This window comes from Falco peregrinus, chromosome 1 (assembly GCF_023634155.1).
Source record: "Falco peregrinus isolate bFalPer1 chromosome 1, bFalPer1.pri, whole genome shotgun sequence".
Taxonomy (NCBI): Eukaryota; Metazoa; Chordata; class Aves; order Falconiformes; family Falconidae; genus Falco; species Falco peregrinus.
In genome coordinates, this window is record NC_073721.1 from 79,985,676 (window position 1) to 80,012,282 (window position 26,607).

Sequence of the window (26,607 nt, forward strand, 5' to 3'; positions counted from 1 at the left end):
AGTTTGGTTGGTTTAGTGAAATGGAGGTAGGGAGGCAATGTGTCAGCCTTCTGCAGAGACACTCAGGAGAAGCTATCAAGGAAGAAAAATAATTCTTTCCCTTAAATTGTAATACAGGTATGATATCAAATGCATATCAATTGTGTACAAGAAATGTTCCATTAAAAAAAAAAAAGAAGAAAGAAAGAAAAAAAAGAGTTCTGGAATAAGTTTGCAAATAGGATAGTGGCAACTTAAATTGCACTTTAGTGGAGTTGGGAGGTGTGGAAAGTGACTGCAGAGCTGAGAATACAAACTTGTGAGATCAGTCTTTAAGTATCTGGTTTGTTGATACCTTCAAGGCAGATTGAGGCAGTGCCCAGTTGCTGCTTGTTGGTCACATCTGTTTGCCGGTTATTTAAATGAAAGTAGATGCTTCCCTGATCTTCAGGAGCTCTGCTGATTGCTTGCAGGGGACGAGTAGGTTGTTTCACTTGTCACGTGTGTGGGGTGAGGTAGGTCAGGTCCATATTCCTGCTTGCTGCTGAAGAGGTTTAATGGTGCTCCTTGTGGAGCTGTAAGTCAGCTTTCATTGTCAGGGGGAGCAGGAGCTGCTTTTCCCTTCTGTGTGGGTATAGCCCATGTCTCTAGGGGGAATTTCACCAGTATAGGAGAGTCACTCAGACCTGCAGATATCACAGGGACTGGGGACGCTAGAAGTACCTGTGCCCCTCTCTCTGTAGCATGTTGTAATTGTGACTCCTGGACTTTGTTGTATTTAAGGTTTGCCGAGAGTGGGGATGCTCTGGGTCTGTAGGAATAAAAATTACCTTTCCTGGAACAGGCATCATGTGGGTTATGCTGTTTCTTGAAGTACCCACTATGTCTCAACTCAGAAGTGCTCCAAGCAAATAAGATCCCTGCAGGGTTTGTTCAGTAAGTCTGAATCATATGGTTGATCAGTTCCTTTTTGTGTGCTGTCTTCAACTGATATATCACAAAGCATAGCATCAAATATTACCGAGGCTATTAGCCTACTGTATGCAAAAGCAAATATTTCTCAACAAATTGATTGTCTGCTGAGAAGGGCTTGGTGACACATCTGCATCCAGACATGGCATTGTTAGGTTGTGCTGCATGCTGCTGTAACTTGGCACAGACTTGCTAGATTGCCTCCAAGTGCCTTTACTGATTGCCTTTGGCTTTGGACAAGTCAAGTTAGCTAACTTGTTCACACCATTATGTTTCATTTTTAAGCTTAACTTTCTGAGTATGGGGTTGTACTGGCTCTGGCTGAGCCCCACAGCAGCCCTCCCAGTGCTGTGCTTGTACTGGCAGCCAGAAGGGTGCTGCTAACACACCGGTGTTTGGCTGCTGCTGAGCAGCGCTCACACAGCACCAAGGCTGGCTCTCCAACATCCCCCCATCACCAGCAGGCTGGGGGTGGGCAGGGTCTTGGGAGGGGACAGAGCCAGGACAGCTGACCCAAACAGACCCAAGGGATATTCCATACCATACGACGTCTGCTCAGATACAAAAGCCAAGAGAAAGGAGGAGGAAGGGGCGGGGGGCATTTGTTATTTACAACGTTTGTCTTCTGGCGCATCCGCTATACACACTGAAGCCCTGCTTCCTGGGAAGTGGGTGAACATCGCCTGCTGATGGGAAGTGGGGAATAACATCTTTTGTTTGTTTCGCTTCCACACACATGACCTTTGCTATTGCTTCATTAAACTGCCTTTATCTTGACCCACAAGATTATTTTTTTCCCATCTTATTTTCTCCTCTCCCTGTTCTGCTGAGGAGGGGAGTGATAGAGTGGCTTGGTGGGAACCTGGCCTCCAGCCAAGGTCAACCCACCACAGGGGTTTAACTAAATTTTGCTGCCCTTTTATGTTGTATTTTGATAGAAGGCCTTAGCTTCTAGAGAATAGTGACAAGTTTTCCACTTCTGTGATTTCCGTGTGAGCAACAGAGAGGTTTGTATACATGCAGAGGATCACTCCTAGAGATCTTTACACCGTTTATAAGATAGCAACAACCTTTGTGCTACTTGATGGGCCCTGAAAACCTAATAAACTACCTGATGGGCCTTAAAGACTCACTTCTCTGCTCCTGGCCACCATCCTGCTGGTGTGATCTAGCAGGTGACAGCTCAACAGTGGTTTGGTTGCACACACACTGAATACCACTTCCTTCACCAAGGCATTGCTTGTCTTTGACATAAGTGAGACTTTCCTTTGTCTTTTTCTAACTGATAACTCAGTTCTGTACCTTTAGATTATTGCCTCTGACATTACAGGTACAAGGTGCCAGTAAATGCTTCTTCACCTCCTTGCTAGCTAGTGCTTGCAGTAACATAACGCCCTGTGTGCTGAGGTGAGAGAGAGGCGGCTGGAAAAGAACAAGTTACATGGAACCATTAGAGTAATATCTAACTTAAAGTATATCAGGTCTCCTATCACACAGAATACTTCTTGGGGCTTAGTACCTGTCAGTAACTATACAATGACACTGTGGCACAAGAAGGAAAAACATTCTGAGACCTCAGTGGAGATAAAAAGGAAAACAAAATAAAAATCACAACCGTTCTATTATATCTATTTGAACGTTATCTCACTCTAGGGTTCTCAGATGCTGTGGTCTCACTGTTTAATGTTTTTTTCACTTTTTTTTTTTTTTCTTTTTCCTCAAGGTGCTGATATTGTACAGTGGCTTATGAAGAACCTCAGCATTGAGGATCCAGGTAAGGTGATCATAGCTGGGGAGGAGCAGATACTCCATCTGTATTTTGTGTGCCATTAGATGGTAGATAGTATTTTGCTGTGATCTAAAATACCAGTACAACAACAAGGTTGATTTAATCATTGGAGAGGAGGAGGAGGGAGAAAGATAAGAAGCAACATCTTAATTAAGTCTCACGCTTTACACTGCAACACACAGAAAGCACTTCGCAGGAGCCTTAGACTGTCTGTGAAATTGTTGCTACCTAAGAAAGACTGATTGATTTTAAGGTTGTTCCCAGACTTAGAAAGGGAGTTGGCGGATGTGTGTGGTTAAGCAGGCAAATGCAGTGGCAGGTTTTCATGGTGCAGGGAAAGGTAGACATGACTGACAGGACATACTGACCAAGGATGACACAGACACCATAATGGGATCAGATTAATGGCTGCTAATTTATCACAGCAGATAGATAAATGGATAATCAGACATAAATAGTGATCAATGCATGGGTACAGTCTAAATAGTTCACTCCTCAAACCGATGTCATTTTGGCATAGTTAAGAACTATTGGGAAAAGAGTAAGAAAATCTCTTCAGGTCCAGAAGTTTCTTTTTCTGGAAAGGGGAAAAAAACCCAGTTTGTTTCTGCTGCATACTGTCACCATGTAAAAGCAGAGAGAGAGGCAGTGTTGCCTCACCCAGGGCATCCCTATATGCACATCCCTTCTTATGACTCCAGTTAAGTCTCAAATCTGATTTTCGGCTGCAGAAAATAGCTTTATTATCTACCTGGGGGTGCATGAGCAGCTGGTGTGTATTTTGCAACTCTGAGACAGTTGATGCAGCTTTTGACAGCTGACATTGGTTGAAAATCTGTGCAGATGTGCCTCTGCGCTGGTGAAGGTTGCCCTGGCAGTGCTAGGATGTGTACTCGCCTTTGCCTCTGCACGGTTTCCTCTAACGAATGGCAGTGCTTCATTCAGTGTCAGGATTTGTCTTTATGAATAAACATGCTGCTAATGACCCGGTGTTGCAGGTGCTTTTCAGATTTGGTAGAAGCAAGTGGGGTTCACTGATGGAACAGGCTTCTTGTCAGCTGTCACCTGTGGTGGGTAATGTGCTTTGAACTGAATTTCAGACTCTAGAGCTGAACTGCTATGTGACACTTTGTAAACACAAAATCAGCAGATTAAACACTTGAGCAGTGTTTCATCTGTATTGTAAGGCTGAATTCTGCTCTTCTGCTTTGCACGGTTTGTTTGGAAGGCGTAAGGATGCGATGTGTGTACAGAGAAGCACGTGTGCACCAGGTCTTCATGTGAGTCATCTGCAGAACCACTGTTGAAAGCCGAGTGAGCAGTGCACATCTTCCTGACTCAGTTGCGCTGTTTTCTCTCTTTTGCAGGGGAAGCAATACACTTGGGAAGTCTTATTGCTGCACAGGGTTACGTCTTTCCAATCTCAGACCATGTCCTTACCCTGAAAGATGATGGGACATTCTATCGTTTTCAGGTCAGTGAGCCCTCTGCCTCCTTTGTGCCCCCTTCTACTGTCCCTGCAATAATACTGCTGAAATCACCTGCTCTTTATCCCTAAGCACCCATTAAGTCTATGAAGCCAGGGATTAAGGCTATCTTGGTAGAGGCCTTAGGAAGTTATGAAGTCCTTTCAAAAAGATCTGCTTTAGAATTCTGAATCACTCTTTCTACTTTCTGACCCACAGTTTTTACATAAATGAATGGATATGGCCTATGATTATTTTTCATATGTGATTTCAAGGAAGTTGTACTAAACTTTGAACTAAACCAGGAGAAAGAAAATGGCTTTCAGGTTCTAACCCTGGCATAAAATTGAGAAGACATCCTCCTGTGCAAAATGGACCAGGAAAACTTCAGAGTTTTCAATTAGACATTCAAGCTGTGGCACAGCAGAAAATGCAAATTTCTGTCCTCTGTTGATTACAGATTGGTGTGGAAGGGGCAAGCTTCAGGCTTTGGATCTTTTACAAAACATATGTAACTTTGGCAGTCGCCTAAGCTGGGACATCTCTATCATCAGTATCCCTGTGCATCCAGATGTATTGAATTTTTAAAGCATCCTGTGCTTGAGTTCTATGCCATATCCAAAATCTGCTGCTGTCAGCTTTCTAGATAACTGAGTGCTTGTGCTGCGACAACTCCTTTTGGACAGATTGTATAACTTTAAAGGAAGCAATGTGTTCAAACCTGGAGTCCTACTGCCTAATCCTGCTGGCTGAATTTGTGGTTTTCTGGTAGATGATCACAGCCAGCTCCCTTGTCTTCCCTGTGACCTCTCTTCTGTTCACTGTCCTGTTCCTCCTTTACATTTCCTCCCTTCTTCTTTAGTTTTTATTTGAAAAGCCTGTTCTCTTCGCATCTGATGTTGCTGCTGCTCATGCTTACTGTTCTACTGCTAATGTGGTATTGTGTTATCGTATGAGACCAATGACACAGTGAACAAAGAAGCCCAGGAGATCACAGACCTCCCCTTATCTCATCCCACCTTCTGGTTACCTGGCATCATTCAGACTAAGATTTTTCATTACAGTTTCTTTGCTTTTCTGAAAGTCCTGCTCCTCCTGTCATGTAAGACTTGACAGAAGCAGGGGTAATTCTGATTGCCCATTTAGTTGTATTTTTCTCTATCTTAAATGAATGACACCATGAGAAATTATCCTGTGCAGCTCTCAGGAGCTAATTTCAATATAATTTAATTTCTTTCCCTTATTTTTAAGCCAGTGTAAACCATGTCATCAAATTATTTTGACTGCTTATTGACTTTTCTTTTCTTTCCTTTATCTTTTCCTACAACTTTTGCTTTTTGTTTGCCAGTTGTCATTTCCTGCAACAGTTTTCCTCAGCTGTTTAGTGCAGAAATAACCTGATAGAATCGTGTTTCTTTTCCATTACTCTCTTCTTCCTACTTTTTACCCCAGCATCAGTCCCTCCTTTAACAGTAGCTCATCATCTTGTTAAGATCATAAGATATTTATCAGTGAGGAGCAGTGAGCCTTGTATTGTTTGATGCCTTCATGTTTTCTCACTGTACTTCAGTGCAAGGAATAGTCTGTGGTATAATGTCCTACACCCACTTGTGGCATTTCCTCAGTAATGCAAAACAGTATTCTGTAATTTGTATGGATCACAGGAATGGTATTTTTCATTCATGGTAAAACTGAAATACAGCCACATGTAGTAATATCTTGTAATTAATTGCAGCAACTGCAATATGTGGATCTGGGTAGAAAACAGAAGCAGTAAGCTTAGAAGAACTTCAGCAGAGTGACTCTAATCAGCTGAGTTTTGACTTCTGCCATCTGTTATATTTTAAAAGTAAATTGTTTTGTAGGCTGCCAACCACACTGGTAGCTGCTCCAAAAAGCAAATGGTGTGTGGCATATATAAAAGGCCATGAGGTTTCTCATGCTTCTTAAAAAAAAAGAAAAAGTTTCAGGGTGTCTGTAAATTCCTGGGGAAAGAGAAGGTTCTGGGCATAGACGGTAAGAGGTCTATGTTCAGATGGGCTAGCAACAGTGTCTGAAGTGTCATCAGGATATTGGACATCCTCCTCAAGAGATGCTTGTATTTCAGCATCTTTGTTTACCTGCAGTGAGGAATGTTAAAGGTGATACCTTCCTGGAAAAGCATCCTCGCTTTTACTGAGATATGTAGAAGTGTTTCCCCTGAGGGCAGAGACTGGATTTATACTTTGTGATTCTTCTTTTTGTACTTGTAATGTTTTTCTGCATCTGAATCGTTTTTCATCTCCTAAATTACAAAAATGCATATGTTGTTTCTTAGGCACCATACTTTTGGCCTTCAAACTGCTGGGAACCAGAAAACACGGATTATGGTGAGAGTATAATTATTTCATTGTAGAAAGTTAGTACAGAAAGCGTGTGATGGAAAAAAAAAATGTCCTTAAAATAATTACTCGTGGCCATCTAAACCCTTTATCAGCAGTTTCTTGTCAGACTGCAGCATCAGAGGCAGATGTGTGCCCGACTCAAATACATGAAGTGAAATCCCAGGGTGCCTTAAGCCCATGGAGCCGTAGCTGTCAAGCTCAGTGGGGCCAGGGTTTTACCTGCCATTACCTCTGTTCTCCTGTAGCTCTGTTCATTTTGGCGGGATTTATGGCAAGCAGAATACTGCTCCTTGGGGATCTTAGATAATGCCAATATTGCTTTTGTGGGAGAACATACTCTGATCTGTAGCTGAATCTGATATGTTGATCAATAAAAAGTTACCTCATCTGGGCACTCATCTGGCTGATCAATAAACCAGTATATAACTGATGGCAACCCATAGTTAAAGTTCTCTGATATATGACATCAGACTTATTTTTCCCGTTTTTTTAAGATCACCAGATGATAGCAGGTAAAAAAGAGAAGACTGAGCATGGTTTATGAGCTAATAAACTATAACATGGTGTGTTAAACATGTGAGTGCCTGCAGACAGTGATAATACATAAAGAAAATATGTCAGTGGTGTTATCTTAAGCTGTCTGCATGCAATATTGCTGTCTCTTCCAGAACTGCACTTCTTTTACAGTTAAATGATAAAATCAATTGTTGCATCCTGGTGTGACATTGCAAGAGGAAATCCATGTGTGTACTCACAAAACAGGAGCTTCTGAAAGTCCTTCTTTTGAAATGTCTTATAATCTAAGATCAGTTTAGAACTCCTCCCTGAATAATCAGTTGGTTTTTTTTTTCTTTCCTGGGCAATAATTACTCATCATTATGGATTCTGGAAATCATTTGCTGGGGTGGAGAAGTAGCCTCCGATGGTGTCTGTCATGTGATAGTTCATTTGGAGTTCTCATCTGCAGGGAAGATAACACAGACTTATGTGTTTATCCCAGTAAGGGAACTGCTTAGGAGAAAACATGATGCTGTTCATTATATGCAAAACACTGTCCAGATTTTACAGTCACCATATATAACTGTCTGAACTGTGCCAAATATGTATTCTGTCAATATCAGAATAACAATCTGAAGAGGGAAGTTTTGATTTTTCCTATAGTATCTGATAAATAACTGGTTTCACAGTCAGATTATTGTGCTGCAGGGGCATCGAGTGGAGCAGTACACCTCAAAATATAGCCCTGTATGAGCTGGCCTACAGCTGGACAAGCTGCAGCTGCATTAGCTCTGAGCCCTGGAGTGACAGATTTTCATCTGTCCCAGAAAGCTCTAGCATATGCTTGTAATCAGTCTTTGCATATCAGAGGTCTGTACAGATGGGGTCTTCCCAGAATTAATCCCAAACTAGCAGTAGACCCAAATAAAACTGAAATCCCAGCAGCACTTCGTACTTTTTTTATTTGCATGGATCCACTCACAGGGCAGGAACTAACTTGCTAATGGGCAGGTCACTGCCTAGCATGAAGAAAACTGTGAGATGACTGACTCGCACTTTATTTGGTGTTGTACATGGCTTGCAGAGGAAACTGCCCTTGAGATGTATAAACATATATAACTGATCAGCTCTGTTTACCATGAATAATATTATCTCATTATATGAATGTTAGAATTAAAGGAATAACATCAGAATTATAGAATTACATGAGTAGCACTGGGGGTTTTTTCATATATTTTCAGTGGAAGGAGAGGTTTCCAATGAAAAACCTATATGAAGGTGTCAAAAAACTGTATTTACCCATGGACCCGAATCCCCTGGTTTTCATAAAAAAAGCTGAAAAAGATTTATTACAGTTTTCTGTAGATGATGCTTGCTTTGGCTTTTGCCCTGCTCTGGTTTGGTACACTGTTGGACAATAGGTACCTGGCCCTGCAGCATGAGCAAAACACAAGGAAGCTATAAAATTCATGTCTAGATTCATCCCAGAATGAGAGCACTGGACCTCTATTACATTGTTCGGACCTGGCTGTATACTCAGGGTGTGCTGGGTTCCTTGTGTTTCAGCCTGTAATGGAAATGAGGTGACCTAGCAAGTTCAGCTGAGGGTTTCCCAGAAGGCAGCCTGGGACTGGTTTGGTGTTGTGCATTGGGCTCATCTTTACCCTCAGAATCCCAAACCACATCAATTTCTGCAGTGTCTGCCTATGGTGAAATGTGAGAAGGCTTTTCTTAACCATTTAAAATCTGTAGAATAAGTGGATGGAACATATCGAAGATGTTCATACCGTACCTTTAATAAGATCTGGCCTGTATTTCTGTTTTCTTTGTGATATCCTGAATATTTTTTTTTTTTTCAACAAAAGAGGAAAAGTGCAGGGCTGCTCACTTTGGCAGGCATGTTCTCAAAGTACTGAGGGGAACAGGTTGCTAATGCTAAGTCTTTTACCAGCCCCAGAAGCAATTGTGCCTTTCTCAGACATCTTGTTAGGTCCTGGCATCCACTCTCAGCACTTCTAAATGAGATGTCCCAGATGTTTAAGGCCTCTGAGATTACTAGTGGGTAATGTCAGCTGGGTATTCAGCCCTCATTCCTTGGCTCACATTGCTTTCTGATGAGAATGAACAGTGCATGGACCACTTTTTTCTGGTTTAAGGTCTAGTACTAATAATCTGTCTGTAATTGTTTTCCATTCTGTTTCTCCCTTTAGCCATCTATCTTTGCAAACGGACCATGCAGAACAAAGCTCGGCTGGAGCTGGCGGATTATGAAGCCGTAGGTACACTGCTGCTAGAGTTTAAAGCTGGGGGGTTCAGGGAGAGCTTTGCTTGCCAACTGAATGCTGCTATTTGTGCTTTGGGGTCAGCCTTTACTGTGTCTTTTTTTCAGTTGTCAGAATCATGTGAAGGCTGATCTGGAGACATCAGGAACATGACTGGGGAATGGCCCTGGCTTTGCCGTGTCCCACTGTAAAGTGTCTGTGGTATAGCCAGACCTCCAAGATTGGGGCAAATTACACAGAAGTTTACCTTGTTTTCCTGTTTCCAGTTAACAGTTCCTGGTTTATATAGCAGATATTGACACATGGAATTGATGGATTTTCAGGTGCATTGCTGGGCAATTAAAAAGCCATTGACCCATCTAGTTAAGAAAGTTTTCAGATACTAGACTTGGACTGTTTTCAATATGTCATGTAAAAAACTGACTCCAAGCTTATTCAAGGCATGTTTACTGTTATGAAATGATGAGTCATAAAAATGTCCCCTACCTTGGCTTCAGATTTTGCAGGGTTTGGGTGGAGAGGAGTGGGAAGACAGAGGCAAGAGGGGCAGGGCTGATGCGAGTTTCTTTGAATACCAGCAGTGTGACACTCTGACCAGCTCAGTTTTTCTTGGTATCATACTGACTTTTTTTGTTTACTAGCTTGACAGCTGAATTTCAAATGTGGATTTTTTCGTTGGAGGGGTTGTTTTCCAAAGCTGGTTCTAGTGGACTTCTGTGTTCATGTTTATTACAATGAAAACATTTATATTCCATGTATTTTGGGATTTTGTTCCAAGAATGGACCTCTTCCATCTACATTTTGGAACTTCTGTGTACATGGATACATATATATGCCATTTGGTCCTTTCGTGAAGAGCATGCAAAAATTGCCACTTATCTAGTCCACCCTGGAAATGCATCCAGAGTTCCCAAGAGTTCTAATCTTGAAGTACAGGCATAAAGGAAAGAATATAATAATCTGCATGCACTTACACATCCTTTTGCTGAGTTTTCTCTTCTGCATATTGCTGATTTCATTATTAAAACCATTAAAATTGCTCACAGCCAACCAATTAACTGTAAGTACTCTAAAGATCTATCATAAAGCAACAAAAGGCTGTTCAGCAGCGCACACACTCCCACACACATGCAGCGAGGCTATGGCTAAGTTCTTTTGCACATCATTGTCTACTGAGAGTAGCAATGCTCCAGTGATGGCAAATAATTAGATCTTGGCAGTCTCTCATTTTTCTTGTGAATATTGCATTGCACAATTAGAGATTACTTCTGCATTCAAACTTTGTTCTGTTAATTAGAGACAATCAGATAAGAATGGCACTGACTCTTCCTAGTCATTATGGGAGCTGAAGCAGATCCAGCAATGGAGATGTAAGCACAAGTGAGAGAAACAGGCTTACGGGGGTGGGAAGGAGCCATGTACATCTAGTACACATTTTTGAGAATGCTCCTCTGTAGACATCAGTACTGACCCAGAGTTCCCAAAAAGAATCTCTACAAAGCATCTCAGGGGACATCTTTTTATTTTTAGGTTCTGCTTGCAGCGTTCATAGATAATCCCCATTTATACTGGTAGAGCAGGGCTCTTGAAGATAGGCTTAAGCTTGCATAGTTGCATTCAATTTCGTTTTTAATTGGCCAAACATATGCACAATTCAAATATTGCTTTAATTGGTGATGTTTCATTGGCTTCGGCATATTTACTCCAGAGGGCACATGTGAACATAATTTAGAACAAAATTTTAAAACAAGAAACACACAAAAAATTGGTTTTGCAGATAATTTCAAGTAGTTCTTCCTTGTCGCCACAGTTAAGGAAATTATCACATTTCAGCACAGTTATAAATCATTTGCTTAGCTGTTTTCTTCTGTGTATATGGACTAAAACTCTTACATGGAGTTGGTATATCAGGGCCAAGCTTTATGCCTTGTGTTATACATATGTTTATAGTAAATAATAGGAAGATTTCTTCTATCAGTGAAATGCATGCACTTAAGCACTTTCTTGAAATAAAGGGAATTGGTATAAAAAGAACAGCAGTAGAACTAATAGTGTTCATTTTCAATGAAAATTTGCAATAGTTGAACCAGCTATAATGGAGAAGAGCATCAGCTTAATGGTCTCATAGGCCTCCTTCTCAGAGTGGGTGTGGATATGTGACTTCAGGGTGCCATTTGAGCCTGAGGTTCTGGCCATGTCCAGAGTTTGACCTTGAGCTGTGACGAAGTCACATCCACCTCCAAGTGTTCAAATCACAACACTCTCTGTAATGGATCTGGACCAGAGCTTTTACTCAGGCGTAGAGCAAGGCTGCATCTGGGCTCAGTCTTTGCAGTTAGATACGTTCATTGTTCAGACAAACAAGCTATTTCCTTTTGTGAATCATCCTGGCAATCCCCAGCCTTCAGTGCTGTGCAGCTGCGAAAGGCTCTCAGCGGCGACCAGGACTGAGCAAAGCAAGGGATGCTCAGGCTTTGCACCTTAGCAAAAGCCTGAAGAGAAAAGAGCAGTGGGGGGAGGAAGGGAAAGTGGGGATGTGAGGAAAACATGCAGGTGGCAGCCATCTGCTATCAGAAATGAAAGTCATCAGCTTCACAGAGCTTCTCAGTGTTATCTTTTGGGAACAAGTCCATCATCATTTTCATAGTAGAGCTTAAGCTGTCTTCATCACACTCCATTACTTATCCCTGACAGGGCCCTCTTGGCTGCAGCTATGGGGCTGCAGCCTGAAAGGATGTGTTACAGCCTTGCTTTGCCTGCAAGAGAGTTCACCTGAAACCAATATTGACTTTGTGTCTTGAGTTTTCCAGCTTAAAAAAATATATAAATTGAATAAAACACCTGCCATGCTAACTGTGCTCTTAAACAGTTGTTGTAATTACGGGGATTAGTTCTTACTATTTTCATCTTTTGACAGGAAAACTTAGCAAGACTTCAGAGAGCGTTTGCAAGAAAGTGGGAATTCATCTTCATGCAAGCTGAGGCCCAAGTGAAGTGAGTAAACCTGAAGCACTGAACCACACCACTATTTAGAGCTGTGAAGGGAAGGGGATTCTGTACAGATAAAACTTCTTTGTCAAAGTCTTTACTGTGACTAAGCTCAGAAGGTGTTGGTGAATTTTAATCGCTGGCAGACTAGAAACAAGAGAGCCAATTCTGAAGGTTTGTGCCAGAGCCTGAAAGATGGGTTTAATTATCTGTACATGGAAATGTTGGTCAGGAGCTCCTGAGCCGGAATTCACCATGGCAGCGTGGGCAATTCACTTGCCCGTTCTGCTTCTGCTTTTGTGTAGCATTTCTGGTTTGTGTAAGTGGAAAGAACATAACTTTGTCATCTGTCTGTGTTACTCTAGGCTGGTAAGGTATTTCTGAGTTTTAAAACAGTGCCACTTCAAAGTGATTATGAGGGTGGTATTTACATCAGACTGGATTTGGTTTTCTCATTTATACCAACGCTCAGTTGACTTCATTGTACCTCTGCCCTCTGCAGTCCACCTTGTGCTACTAAATTAGTGTGGAGAATTGGTTACAACTTAATGTGAAACTTACTCAGATTTAGTATTTGGGGTTTTCCTATCCTCTGCTCATAATCGAACTCTATTTTTTTTTTCTCATCTTCCCCTGTGAAAACAGTTTTAAGCCTTTCAATGTTTTTCATTATTGCTGCAAAATGAATATGGGGCAGGGTTGCACACTAGTGCCTAAAACCTTCCGTGTCCATTTTGTGCGTGTAGTTGCCACCTATAAAATGGAAAGGTTGGTGAACATGGCACGTGAGAACACCAGTACTGGCACTCTGTACCATTAGAAGGAATTTGCTTTTTCAGCATTAGATGATAAAAAATTAAGGAGCATCGTTTCATGAGGGTGTGGCTGAGGTATATGTCTCTGTCTTTGATTAACCCTTTGGAATTTTGATTAATTCCTTGGTTAATAACATTGTAATTATACGCTATTTAAGTATGTGGTAATTATCTTTTAAATTACAAGGTAATTAAGGGATTTTTTCCAACCAGAATACCAGTGTTCTGTTTGGAAGAGAAAATTAGAAGTTACAATAGCAATTGTACTTCCAGTTACTTAAAGGTTTATTGCTAAGATGAAAAAAGAAAATCTAAGTCAAAACAAAATTCTGCATTCTGTCTACAACATACAATTATTACCTAAGAAAGAAATGTAAATATCAGATTCTTTATATGATCTCTGTTGCTTACTTGTCTTTTCTCCTTTCTGTTTTCTTTGAAACTTAAGTGTGGACTGGCCGCTATCAACTTTTTTTGCTGGCTAGTTTCAGCTTCTTGGTTCCCAGTTCAAATAATGGTTCAGTCATCAGGTTAGGTTCCCAACAAGGCAGGGCTGAACTTCACAGTGTAATTCATGGTCCCGAGTTAACTAAACAGGAAAACAAACCAAAATTACCTGAAAGCATTCCTCCTGCTTATCAAGTTCTGCTCCACCTTCCATGTCTGTGTTTGCACACACAGGATTTCCATTGCTATACCTACATTGCTCAGAAACTGCAGCCACAGAGCGTCTATGTTGTGTCTTCAGTTTAAAATGTGAAATACTGAGTTACCAGTAAGTCTGGGGACATGAACCGAGAACTTGGGTCGAGCACAAAGTCCCCATGAAGGTGATCATGAGGCCTCCAAAGACTCCCTCCCGTTTGCATGCAGTGTGTGGTGTAAGGCTGGCAGAAGACTTAATCGTCCTCTTTGGCCAGGTGTGAAGGACTCACTCAGAAAAAGTAGTTTGGGGCTGGGTGTCTGTGCTTGTGTCCTCAGTGCAGTACGGCAGCTGCTCTGTCTTTGTGTGGGTACAGAGCCACTGCAGCGCTGGTTTCTCATCTCAGCCTTGTGTGGGGAGATATTCAGAGAGTGATACTGAACTGTGGAGGACTTGGGCTTTTTGTGGGGAGGGGTGTTCAGAAATTTCAGTTTCAGTCCGCTGTTTCCTATCCTCTTGGTACATTTCTAGCACAGACTTTGCCAAGGATCACTGCCCCTCCAAACAAAAAACAGAGGGAGAGTACCTGGTGGTCACAAATCCCAGCTGGTGTGGGGTTTTTCCTCACTGCTTTGATTTCCCTGGGTGGCAGCAATGTGGGAAACCAGTACAGGGACACTGTCAGCTTTTCAATCCTGCTCTGGAAGGAGAGGCAGTTCCTTCTTCCCCGTGCCTCAGCCAGTCTCCCTGCAGCCTGCCTTGCTGCCAGCGGAGACTTTGCTGTGCTCACGTGTAGGGCTGAGCGCGGGAGCGAAGTACCAGAGGTAGATTGCTCAGTGCTGTCAAGAAATAGGGGAACAGTTGCATTGAACAGCCTCGGGTGGCCTGTCATATGGTGCTCTGAGCGAGTCAATCCACTGGCTGCATCAGGGCTGAATTTACTGAGTTACTGAGGTGCCCAACCATGTGTCTCTTGGGCGAGTGCTGGCTTGCTTGGGGCCATGCAGCGAGCTCAGCTCCCGTCACTCGTGGTGCCATCCCTTGCTCTGCCAACACTGGGGCATGGGGGTGGAGCAGGTTTTAGGGTTCAAAGCTGTTAAGGAGGGACACAAGTGCTGCTCTTGCTGTTGCTGCTGGGAATGCCAGTGGTGCTGCTGGGGCACTGGGGTACGATGAGACCTCCTGATGTGGAGCTCTGTCCAGCTCCAGCCCAGAGCTTCACCTGGCGTAAAGAGGTTCCAGTGGGGCTCCTGACAGAGCCAAACCCATGAACTTCCCCAGCTTGTCAAATCAGGGTCTGGGAACAGAGTATTGGGAAAAGTTGTTTTCCTCACCAGATGAAAAGAGATGTCAAAATAAATTTTCCACGTTCGTAGGAGAATCTTTTTTAACACATATTGGAATAAAGGTCAGTGATGTTTTGTTCATGGCACATGGCCTTGCAAGTGGGAGGGTGGCATTGCTGTTAAAAAAGGTGGATTTCTGGGTGTTGGTTGTTTTTTTCTCATGGGGTTAAAGACCCCAGCTAGGAACTGTAACAAAAGAAGAAAGCATTACTTGTACACTGACTCATATGTTTATGCTTTTGTTTTCAGAATCGACAGGAAAAAGGATAAAACAGAAAGAAAGATCTTGGACAGCCAGGAAAGAGCATTCTGGGATGTGCACAGGCCTGTGGTAAAGCTTCATTTTGAATTATGAGACTTTCCATGTTGTGACAGCGAAGTTTTAATACTAGTAAGCACTGTGCCATGCACAAAAACACTGCCTTTAAAATCACCACATGGATTTTCCTCACACTTCAAAACACACCAAGTGTCTACAAGATTATTTTAGACATTCTAGGCTTGTGCATGCATGGAACTATTGATTTGGAAATATATGATAAATGTGAACTTTTGAAGATTGTTTATACGTACAAAAGAAAAACAGCTTACCCAGTCTGGCTCAAACTTGCTAGAAAAAGCTCCCGTCTTAGCTGAGATATTTCCTTTTGGTGCCAAAGTTATGAGTAAATGGATTGGATGCTGAGATGCCAACTTTGGGTATGTGCAGTCTCTTGCTTAGCAAGGATAATTTATGGGACACAAACTTCAGGAAGGGGTTTTGGACAAGATCTAATTGTATATTTTAGAAAGGTAAGGTAGCATGAAGATAGCGAACAGAGGAGTAATACGATTACCATCTCTTTTCAGCCGGGCTGTGTGAACACCACAGAAATGGACATTAGAAAGTGTCGCCGTATGAAAAACCCACAGAAGGTGAAAAAGGTCAGTTTGAGTTTCTGGTTTTGGTTTCTTTTGCAGGGGATTATTGTGGTTTGTTTTATTTTGTTTCTAATGTAAATCACACTTAACACCTACAGTATATCAGACTTACTCAATAGGAACCAATAAAAGTGTTTTTCAAATATCAGTTCATTTTGTTCTGATTGGTGAATTTGCTATTCCCATTTTACCAGCATAGTAGTACAGACTGGATGATGAGTAGAGCTGAGAAGGTCATTAAGGAGCTCTGAGTCCCAGATGTCTGCTGGCTCTGCCCTCCTGTAAAATTAAAAAGAATTGGCAAAAGTACCTAGGTCCCATTTTCAGAAATTATTTGGGCACAGGTTTTTCAGAGCTGTTTACCAGCCTTAATCATTTCAAAGGCTGGATCATTAGCAACTTGGGTGTCTTGGACTTCCAGAAAGTTATAGCTCTTCTATGTATATAAAGTCAGAACCGTTTAGGTTGGAAAAGACCCTTAAGATCATCGAGACCAACTGTAAACCTAACACTGCCAAGTCCTCCACTAAGCCGTGTCCCCAGCTGCTGCGCCTACAGATCTTTTAAATACCTCCAGGGACAGTGACTCAACCACTTCCCTGGACAGCATTTCTCAGTGCTTGATAACTCTTTCAGTTAAGATATTTTTCCTAATACCCAGCCTAAATCTTCCCTGGCACCACTTGAGGCCATTTCCTCTTGTCCTGTCACTTGTTACCTGTTTTAGAGGGGACACCAGACTCCTGAACTTCCATTGGTAGTTATATTGCAGCAGAGCTGTTCATATGTCTCCTATAAATTTTGAATAAAAAACACTAATTGAAAAGGTAACTGGTATTACTGTCAGTGCAGGTTTCTGTCCTGAAAATGAATGGCTACAACTCAATCTGAAGGTATTTGTTTAGAAAGGTTCACATGAACGTGACCTATTGACACCTGGTTAAGAACTTTCTTCAATGTGTAGTTTTACAACAAGAAATTAAACCAAGTGAAAGAAAATGCCATAGGGTTAGTTTCTAGTCTTTTCTTTCTCCACTTGGTTCACAACAGTGACCACTCGCAGTGTTCATCCTGCAAGCATTGACACAAAGCCTTCAGAGCCCCTCAAAATTATCAGCTACATTTTAACATTTAAAATAATCTCTTTTCTTAACATGCCTGCAGACCTTCCAAGTGCAGGTGTCTGCAAGCACTGTCTGATCTGTAAATTTTGCTCCAGGCTGAATGATTATTGACCTGTGTGGATGTAAACAGTAGGAAGTTGCTGGTTGTTATTTTAGTGCTTTGCATACTGCATTTTGCCTCATTGCATGACAGAGGGAAATGCTGTAATCTCTTCTGTTTGTTTATTGGTTCCTCACAGTCTGTATACGGGGTTACTGAGGAGTCTCAGCCCCAAAGCCCTGTACACATGCCCTCCCAACCTGTACGCAAAACTACAAAAGAGGATGTCCGGAAACAAGTAAGTAGATGGCTAGGTGGCAACTTCTGAGAATTGATATCTGGAGAAAAAAGAAAGAAAAAAAGAAAAAAGCATATACAGTTTTTGAGATACCAGCAAAACCAATTGTATGCTTTACCTGTCCTTGATTCTCACATACTTTATGTAAAGAAGTATTTAATTAGATAGATAGATAGATTCATTGAACAGTGCAGTTGTATGATGATATGTGTTATGCATAATACTGACCTTTGAATCTGCTGTTACTCTGTCTGTGGACCAGCAGACAGATTAATTTCCAGTTCACTGAGGGTGCCTGAAAAATGGGCAGTGACAAAGGCTAGGGAAGAAGCTGGCATACTGGGGCACAGGCTGGGGACGGGTGGTGAGGAAAGGCATCGTTTGGTGTGTGACTGTTAGACCGTACAGTCAGAGCTTTTGGGGAACTAGGAAAAAGTTATTTGCACAATCACTCCAAGGAATGGCCAGCCAACTCGCACATCCTTGCCCTGACCCAGGGAGCTGTCCCTCAAAATTACTTTCCTGCAACAAGCAGCAGCACACTGAAGTACAGACAGGAGTCACAAGGTCAGCGTTTTAATAAAGGCAGCTTTAAACATGTTTTTTAGGCAGCCAGTTTTAGGATCGTCTTCTGAACTAAACCTGAACACTAAATTCCTTGACCTTTTCCATCATAGGCAACATAGGCTGCCAGGGTGCTGTGAAAAACTAGTTCATAGCAGAGTGCTAATGTGCTGTAAAGCCTTTATTGGTCTTGTGGTGCCAGTCAGAGAAATGGGAGAGGAGTGTGGTGTAAAAAGGGGATCATATTGCACCCTGAGTAGTCTAGGAACCTCGGCCCCAAATACGTGCCTTTCCTACTTTTAATTAGGTCCTCTGAAGCTTCCCCTGGGGCTTTGCCATAGGAAATGGAGATTCCTGTTGGAAGCAATTAATAAGTTTCTTCTAATACCTAGGGAAGGGTCCCATTTCCTTCTGAGTTACTTTCTAGCTGTTTGGAAAGAGAAATCAATAGTGTATTAGGATATTGTCAATGCATGCTGTAGAGCTGATGGATTGTTAATGTCCTTGTCATCTCTCTCTTCAGATAACTTTCCTGAATGTGCAGATAGAGAGACATTGTTTAAAGATGTCCAAAGTAGCAGAAAGGTGAGTGTCCCTGTTTGCATGATTTCCCATTCTTTCCTTCTCTCCAGTTTGGCATTTCCAGAAATAGAGAGCAGGCAGGAACGCACAAAGGCTGGTCCCCTCTCTCTGCATCCATCCTTCCCACTCCTTGACCAGCCGTGCTGCCTGTCTGCTGACCGGTGTCACTTCTGCACTTGCTCTTCTGCCACTGAGAAAAAGCAGGTGAAAAATGAGGATGCTGTTGTACTGTAGGAGCAAAAGAAATATTATTCACAAAAGAAAGAACTCTTGCAGTACTTTTGTTTCCCACCCTTGCACAACCCTAAAGTTTATTTGCAGAAAAGTAATTCCTATTTCAATTTGAAAATACTCTTTTTTTTCTTTTGTGGGTGAACTCTCAGTGTGCATCTCGTGTTAGTCTGGCACAGCTCTGGGGAGGGAGCTGCATTTGCATCTTGTTGTGCATGATGTTCGTTGTCTGATTCATAATGGGGTTGTAGGGCCAGTTTCTACTCCCACTTACATATATGAAACCCTGTGGGAAAGTGCTGGTATTGTACCTGGCCTACTCAAGGCAGTGTTTTAAGAGGTGGCTTTCTCATAGAGGCAATCAGGGCACAATCTGACTTGCAGAATATTTAGTTCCAGTAGGAAAGTATGAACAGGTAAAGAACAAGCTCAGATTTCATTGGGAATGACAGCTCCTTTACTTAGATACCTGTAAGTTACGCACATTTGCAGGAGAATCGCTGAGACAAATGTGGGGATCGGCATGCTCTTCAGTACATCACTTCTCGAGCAAAACTGTGTTGAACATGAGGGACATGATAAAGGCTGGTGCCTTGTAGAGAAATAATAGAGGAATTTTTATTTAAGCAAATTAAAAAGAGATTACCCTATGATATGTGCTTTGCAGTGCTTGCACCTGTAATTAGGGTGTGTGCACTAAACTAGGCAAATTAAATGTTGAGAGCCCCAAAGTAAGTTCTTATTGGTTCATAAAGTTTAACAATTAAAATGAAAATTTATACAATTAAATAGAAAATGTTCAGAGGCTCCCTGAAATCCTGCATAGGCTATATTGTATGATTGAAATTGACGCGTTCATATTTATGTTTTGGGCTTTCTGGTTCTTTTTTATCAAGAAGATACATTTGGCTTTACCAAAAAAATGTCAATTTGTACTGAATTTACTTACAATGACCCTAATATGCCGAGACAGTAATAATTTCCAGGTGGGTAATTTACAAGCAAACAGATCTGTTTTGCTTGAATTTTTTCTAGGTAGGTATTTACTCAATAAGATGGACTCAGTAAAACTCCTTTACTTGTGACCATCAGATCCTGTCCACATAACACACCTATTGTTCAAGTTCATTAGGAGCTACTGACATTATAAATGTAAAATTGTCCATGCCAAAAAACCCTATTAATTTTCAGTAAAACTGGACAGAAAATTTTCCTGCTTTGAAAGGGCTTTGGGCTTTTTTTAAAATTGATCCAAACTGGAGAAGAAAATGTTGCTATCAAAACCGGTGCAAATTGATAACCAGGAGAAAAGTAAATAAAATCAGAACAATCAAAAAGTTCTTTTCTCCTGTTTTGAAAGTTTCATTTTGAAATTATAAACAATGAAAATCATGGTTTTGATATTTATATCTTGTGAGTAAGTGTTTGGTTTTGTGATGACTTTGGATGGCAGCATTGCTGGAGGGTCCCAGGGCTTGGTGCGGGGAGTGGTGGGCAGGGCAGCTGGACGTGGGGTGTCACAGAGTAGGCGGGAGGGAAGTGGAGGGGCTGGCGAGTCCAATGGCTTGGCAGGACTCTAAGTGAGAGTGTGGCAAACTGGGGTGCAGGAGACAACTTCTTGGCAAGCTCCTTTAGGCAGCCAAGCCTGACAGTGGCACCACCTGCCACTTTTTCAGTACAGCGCAAAGGCACTTTCAGGTGGGGTGAGGGAAGTAATGAGGAGTACATGAGGCAGGGGGTAGTGGGGGAAATAAGCTGCTATCTATTCTGTTATAGGAATAAGATATAAATTATTTTAATAGTGGTAGACCAGTCACATTTTCCATTAATGCATGCTATTCTATGGGATAGCCCTTGTTCAGCAGAAGAGGAATGGAAAGGCTCTCAAAAGCTCATCCCTAGCTTCCATGAAATAAATGGCTGCTACTAAAGTTACTCTTCCCCCTCCTCGCTGTTTCCCTTCTAGGAGTAGACCTGCAGCAGCTGTGGGAGCCGGCATTCCTCAGCTGGTCCAGGCACCTTGGAAACAGTTTTCTTCTCCTTTCTTACACTTCCTTTCTCCCCACTCGGGACCTGCACACTGTCAGGTTTAGGATTTGGCAGTGAGATATGGGAACTGTTGAGCAAAACTATCAATATATTCCTAGCTGCTGTTTTCCCAGACTGCATCGTGCAGTGTTAGTGCAATTCCACTACATGTGACATCACAGACATGGCTGGGGAAAACCAGAGCATCTTCCCACGCAATCTCAGCTCCCTAGGTGAAAATCAGTGCCGTCCTCTCAGTTCCTCAAAGTTGCTGTGAAGGCTCAGCAGGGCCCCCTGATTGCAAAACAGTTGGGTTTTCAAGGCAAGTTCTGCAACCTTCAGGGAACTCTTCCCACAGCTTCTTCTACCAGAATTGCAGTGCATCACCTGAAAGTCCAGAAGTCCAGGTCTGCATTTTGACAGAAATGCTTTCCCTTAGGAGTCCCTGCCTGTAGCTTGCTGTAGACAATAAGGCAGTGATTCTGCTGCTGTCATTATACTGAATCAGAAAAATGTGCTTAGCAGTTCCCCCTTGTTTCATCTAATTTAGTTTTTTCCCCATTTATATTTTCTAGTACTTGTGCTAGTACCTCTGATGCCTTCTTATTATTTTATTAGGAGCAATTCAAGTTTCACAGCAGATGTCTTCTGATTGATCCTTTTTGTTGGTTTTTTTTTTAACCAACCCTCTCTCTCATTGATGTCTCAGGGATTGCTGCTGCTTTCTGAAATTGGACGCTGCTCCCTCCTCCAACCCTTGACCCACAGCAGTCATGAAATGTAATTAATGAAATGAGATGAGACAGCCCTGAGTGCCCTGAGGGGCAATGGGAACCTGCTGTGGTTACAAAAGTGTGTGATTTTAATGCCTCATGATAAGAGCTAGGACAAACAAAAAGAAATAATTACTGTAGAGCAGGTCAGGGAAACTTTCTGCCTTTTGTGACCCTTTGTTTCACAGGGTCTTTTCATTCTCCTACCTTTTTGAGATGTGGAAGACCAGAGGTAAGGTTTAGCATGGACAATCACGATGCAAGTAGATTAGTTGTTCAGTATGATGAGACTCAATTAACTTAGTTAATTACTTGGCAGACCTAGGCAAAAAAAAATTAAAAAGTGCCTTAGAGTATTTCCAATATGGTCTAGGACAAATTTCTTTTGATTTATTTCATATATGCTGTCTTTCTTTTGTAAAAATGCGCCCCTAGCTGCAACCCCAGCGGAATTCCTGAATCACTTATGCAAGCACAGTCCTTTTCCCAGGAAGCTCTTTGAATCTCATCCTAGTGAGGATTAGAGGCTATATGTCTTATCTTGCTCATCATGAAGCAAGCCAGTATAAAGGTCAGATGTTTTTCCAACATGCATATAATTTACTACATTCCAAGTTAATTATTATAAACTACTGTTGAAGTATTTTACAGTAGTGCCATTAGACTAAACAATATACCAATGTAACAAAAAAAATCATCTATAGCCTGAAGCTTTGACATTCAGGACCGTGATCCTCCAAAGATTTAAGTATATTCTTAGCTACATACAGCACATGACCCTATTTAGATGAGTTACTCATAACGCATAAAGTTAAGTGGATGCAAAAGTCTGCAAAACCCAAAAGGGCAAGAGGCAACAAATGAACAGGAGGACATGCACTTCACAGCCATCCGGTGGCTTTCTGGGGGACCAGTTGTCGCTTCATTGGGTTTTTTATGGGCACCTCAACAGAGATGAGCTTCAGGAAGATACTGCAGTGAGCTGGTGCGCGTTTGCAGAGGAATCCTTGCATGCACCATCCTTGGGAAAAGGGACTGCTGTGGTTGCTGAGAAGCTGACTAATCCCTACAAAAAATAAAAAGAAGCACACAAAAAAGAAAAAAAAGAAAATCTGTACCTCTCTGACATGTGACTCAGTATCCAGGCCCCAATTTTTTTTCTTTCTTTTAATTTTATTTTATTTTATTTTTATTTTGTTTTGTCGCAGTTTAATAGCCTACACAGAGCAATATGTGGAATATGACCCGTTTATAACTCCTGCTGAGCCTTCCAATCCCTGGATAAGTGATGATGCAGCATTGTGGGACATTGAAATGAGGTAAGAATCGGTGGTTTTAAGTAATGTTAGAGTTGTCTTGCCGTTTTGTTTGTATGCTTCTCTCACTGCCCTGTTTGGATAGGAAGCTGTGTGTAACTTTACAGGGTACAAGTAACATAGCTAAGGTTTAAACAGGAGCTATGCTTTATCACTTCTTGTGTGAATTATTCAGCCTTTCCACTGCCATATGACCTGATGTGTGGTACTCTCTAAGTCAGGTAGTGGATGCTCTCATGCCTGTCAAGGACATGCACAGACCTAGGTCTAAGAGTCCACAGATCTAGTATACTGCTAAGAAATATTGTTCTAGCACATCTCCTTTGACCCTTGAGAGCCTGCTCTCTGGTCCTCCCCCAGCTGCAGTGCTCCAGCCCTGCTCCTGTCCTGGGATCCCATGAAAGATGCTACTGGCAGAATAGGATGGGTCATAGGGCAGTGACTGTTCCTGCTGTGCGGAGGGGGATTTGGCACAGGAGCCAGAGGAGTGTAGCTCACACATAATGTGTGAGACCTGGCAGGTCAGAATTGTAATAGATGATGAAAGTGAGTTTGGGCCTCACCTGTTAGTGAACAAACTGGCTTGTCTCTGTTATGGTGTCTAATAGATGAAAAGGAGGAGGAATGACACTAGGACCTCCAATGCCTTGCACCTCAGTTTCTCCAAAAAAACAAGCACAGCACTGCAATTTAGATCTTTTGCCCACGTGATGCTGGTGCAAGGGAAGTCTGGCCAGTGTCTACATGTCTTGCCATCATAGGCTATCCACAGTCCTTGTAGTGGGGCTAGAATTGTCCTGCCTGCCTCTGTACCTAGCAGTATCACAGCATGGAATTGCCATGCCACATACCACCTTCAGTACTCGCTCACATGCTGTGGCCAGCTACTGGAAGTGCTGAGCAGCTTCTCCTAGCGTTTAGCTGCTGCTGTTTGGCACCAGATCTGAACAGGGAGTTCACTTTAGCAAATCTTTGAAAAGAGAATGCCAAATCTAATCCTGTCTATTCTTGAATAATAATGTAAAGTTTAAGAAGCTACCAGCCTAAGAAAGCTAATTCATAGTGAATCCATGTTCCAGGAAAGGGGCAAGTTTTCTTCCCTGTTTAACAGCCATATGGTCTGGGATGTGAAAGATTTTTTCACTTGCTTCTCTGGTAGTCACAGAAACTTCCCTAATCTCTGCCTCTCCTCATGTAACTTTAATATTTTATAATTTCCTTTCTAGTCAGTTTCGCTCATTTTCTCCATCCTCCCTAGCAGGGCTAGAACCAGTTATAGCCCCTGCAAAATACTTCTCCAGAGGAACCCCCACCCACAAGGTAATCCAGGCATCTGTTATAACCACATCTGTTGAGGTAGCTGCAAATCTCAGAAAAGATGTCTGTCCCTGAAGAATACAATTAAGCTGATGTCACAGCCTTATAGGCATTTAAAATAAATACTTGGCTTCTGCTACAATTTCAGAGTTAAGGAAGTTGATTCTCCTGCTGATGAAAAAAAGAAAGTTGTATGCTTGGGAGATGGAAGAACAAACAGCTCTGTATTTCCATTTTATTCTCTATTGTAAGAGAACTCACTGCATCTGCATCTAGTTGCAACTTGCATGAATAATTAAGTGATCCCTGAGTTCCCCTTGTGTTGCCTGCAAAGTTGTTTCCTCAGTTAGGAGAGCAGAGCCCTTGCTCAGGAAAACAAAGAGCCTCTCACTTCTAATGGCAAGGCCAGCTGCTGAGTATGGACAACCCTGTGCCACTACAGTTCATCCTTCATGGCACTCAGGACTCAGGAAACATCACGGAAAGCCTTCAATTCTAGACAGCACTTTGGCTTTTTTGTTCATGCTAGAACATTGTGCAGTAGCAAGAAGAGCAGCCAGAGATCTCTGGATTCATCGGGAAATTTCCTGATCTTAGCTTGTGCATAGCTCCGCACAAATATGGCTTTCACGCGCCCGTGCTGGCTCACTTAACAGGTAGGCTGGCATCTGTGCCCCTGTCTGCAGCACTGCTGGCTCCTGGGCAAGTGCAGGAGGAGCCATCCCAAATGATCTGCACTTCGAGTGAGGACGTGCCCATCAGTTTTGCTTAATCTTTACACCAAGAGAAAATCAAAGCGGGCATTTTATTTACCCCTTTGGCTTATTTGTCTTCAGCACAGATCGCCACTGTCCCCTGAGGCTCCAGGATTAGGAATCACTGTGGACATGATGAGACATGTAGTTTAATAGATATGTACTGTTAACAATGGCTCTACTGTCACAAACGTGAGCAGCTGAGCTCTGTTTTTGTGGTTGTCTCATAGTATGACGCCATCACACCAGAAGCTTTCAAACATTTTGTGAGCCCAGATTATGCTCTGATGTAGACTGTCTTGTAGGATCCTCATTGTGATTCCCCGGCACTGCCTCTCCCCATAGGCATCTCTGCGACATGTCTGGCAATTCAAACATCTTATGTAAGTAAGGTTGTATTAAGAAATAATTGAGGAGAAAGATTCTTAGTGATTTTGGGGGAGTCTGCATCTCAGTGTCCCAGCTGAGACAGAAAGGAAGAGTGATTATCATGGAGGGTGGGAGTGAGAGGCTTTTTAGTCTTCCAAGAGGTAGGCATCCAAAAATCAGAGGCACTGAAAAATAAAAGGCCACAGAGCAGTAACCATATTTAGAAATCTTTTCTGCACTGCTCCTTAGTGAAACTGCTTTTTTTTGATGCAAATGTGGAACTGAAAATCTGAAGCCATTTCCAAGTGACCAGCCAGCACTGTAGAACACAAGGAGATGCCCTGGAGCCCACCATCGGCCCAGGGAACACTGCTGGCAGATTTCTGCCTTGACATATAAGAAATCCCAAGGTACATTTGAGGAGATACATAAGAAGTGCATAATGAATAATTATTCAAGTATGGCATGCTGTTCTTTACATGAAACCTACCAGAAATTACACTGAAAATCGTATCATTCGCTGTCTCACTTGTTTTGCTATGTACCCAGATAGTACAGTTGCTTTAATGATGATCCTGATCTTTATAGCTTCTTTTTGTATGTTATTTGCTAATTTGTGTTTCCGCAAAATCTTGGAAAAACCCCACCATCTCCTTGTCTGATAATCTTCCTCCCTTTGCTGCTTAACAGAAACAGCAGCAGCTGCTCTGACAGCAGGCAGAAATGTGCATTCCATCTGTTTTTTCCCTTCTCTCTCCAAACAGCAAAGAACCTAGTCAGCAGCGTGTGAAAAGATGGGGTTTCTCCATGGATGAGGTGCTGAAGGACCCAGTAGGCCGAGACCAGTTCCTTCGTTTCCTGGAATCAGAATTCAGCTCAGAAAACCTCAGGTGCAAAACCTTCTTTGACTTAACTAAATGAATGGGACCAATCCTACTCTCTTGCATAGGTGAAATCCAATGCTTGGTCTGTCTTGAACTGCTAGAAACATGCATTTGAATGAAGTTGCGAATGGCAGGATTTGGCCCATAGCACTACTATGGATGCCAATACTAGAGCTATGTAAGTAATCTCGGGAACAGTGTTTAGCAGAGCCAGTGTTATTAAGTGTTGCATGCAAAGGTCTT

The 26,607-nt window shown here is 42.2% G+C and overlaps 1 protein-coding gene across 2 annotated transcripts in view; it reads left to right on the forward strand.

The window, feature by feature from the left end:
* The window catches only part of RGS6 (regulator of G protein signaling 6), a 276,743-nt gene that overhangs the window by 197,486 nt on the left and 52,650 nt on the right, over positions 1-26,607 (forward strand). For both annotated transcript variants that reach the window (XM_055790494.1, XM_055790486.1), the window contains exons 4-14: positions 2,675-2,725; positions 4,108-4,214; positions 6,524-6,575; positions 9,299-9,363; positions 12,288-12,364; positions 15,412-15,493; positions 16,012-16,086; positions 17,447-17,545; positions 18,633-18,694; positions 22,932-23,042; positions 26,245-26,370. In XM_055790494.1, coding sequence (XP_055646469.1) covers positions 2,675-2,725; positions 4,108-4,214; positions 6,524-6,575; positions 9,299-9,363; positions 12,288-12,364; positions 15,412-15,493; positions 16,012-16,086; positions 17,447-17,545; positions 18,633-18,694; positions 22,932-23,042; positions 26,245-26,370 — 907 coding nt within the window. The remainder of the gene's footprint in view (positions 1-2,674; positions 2,726-4,107; positions 4,215-6,523; positions 6,576-9,298; positions 9,364-12,287; positions 12,365-15,411; positions 15,494-16,011; positions 16,087-17,446; positions 17,546-18,632; positions 18,695-22,931; positions 23,043-26,244; positions 26,371-26,607) is intronic.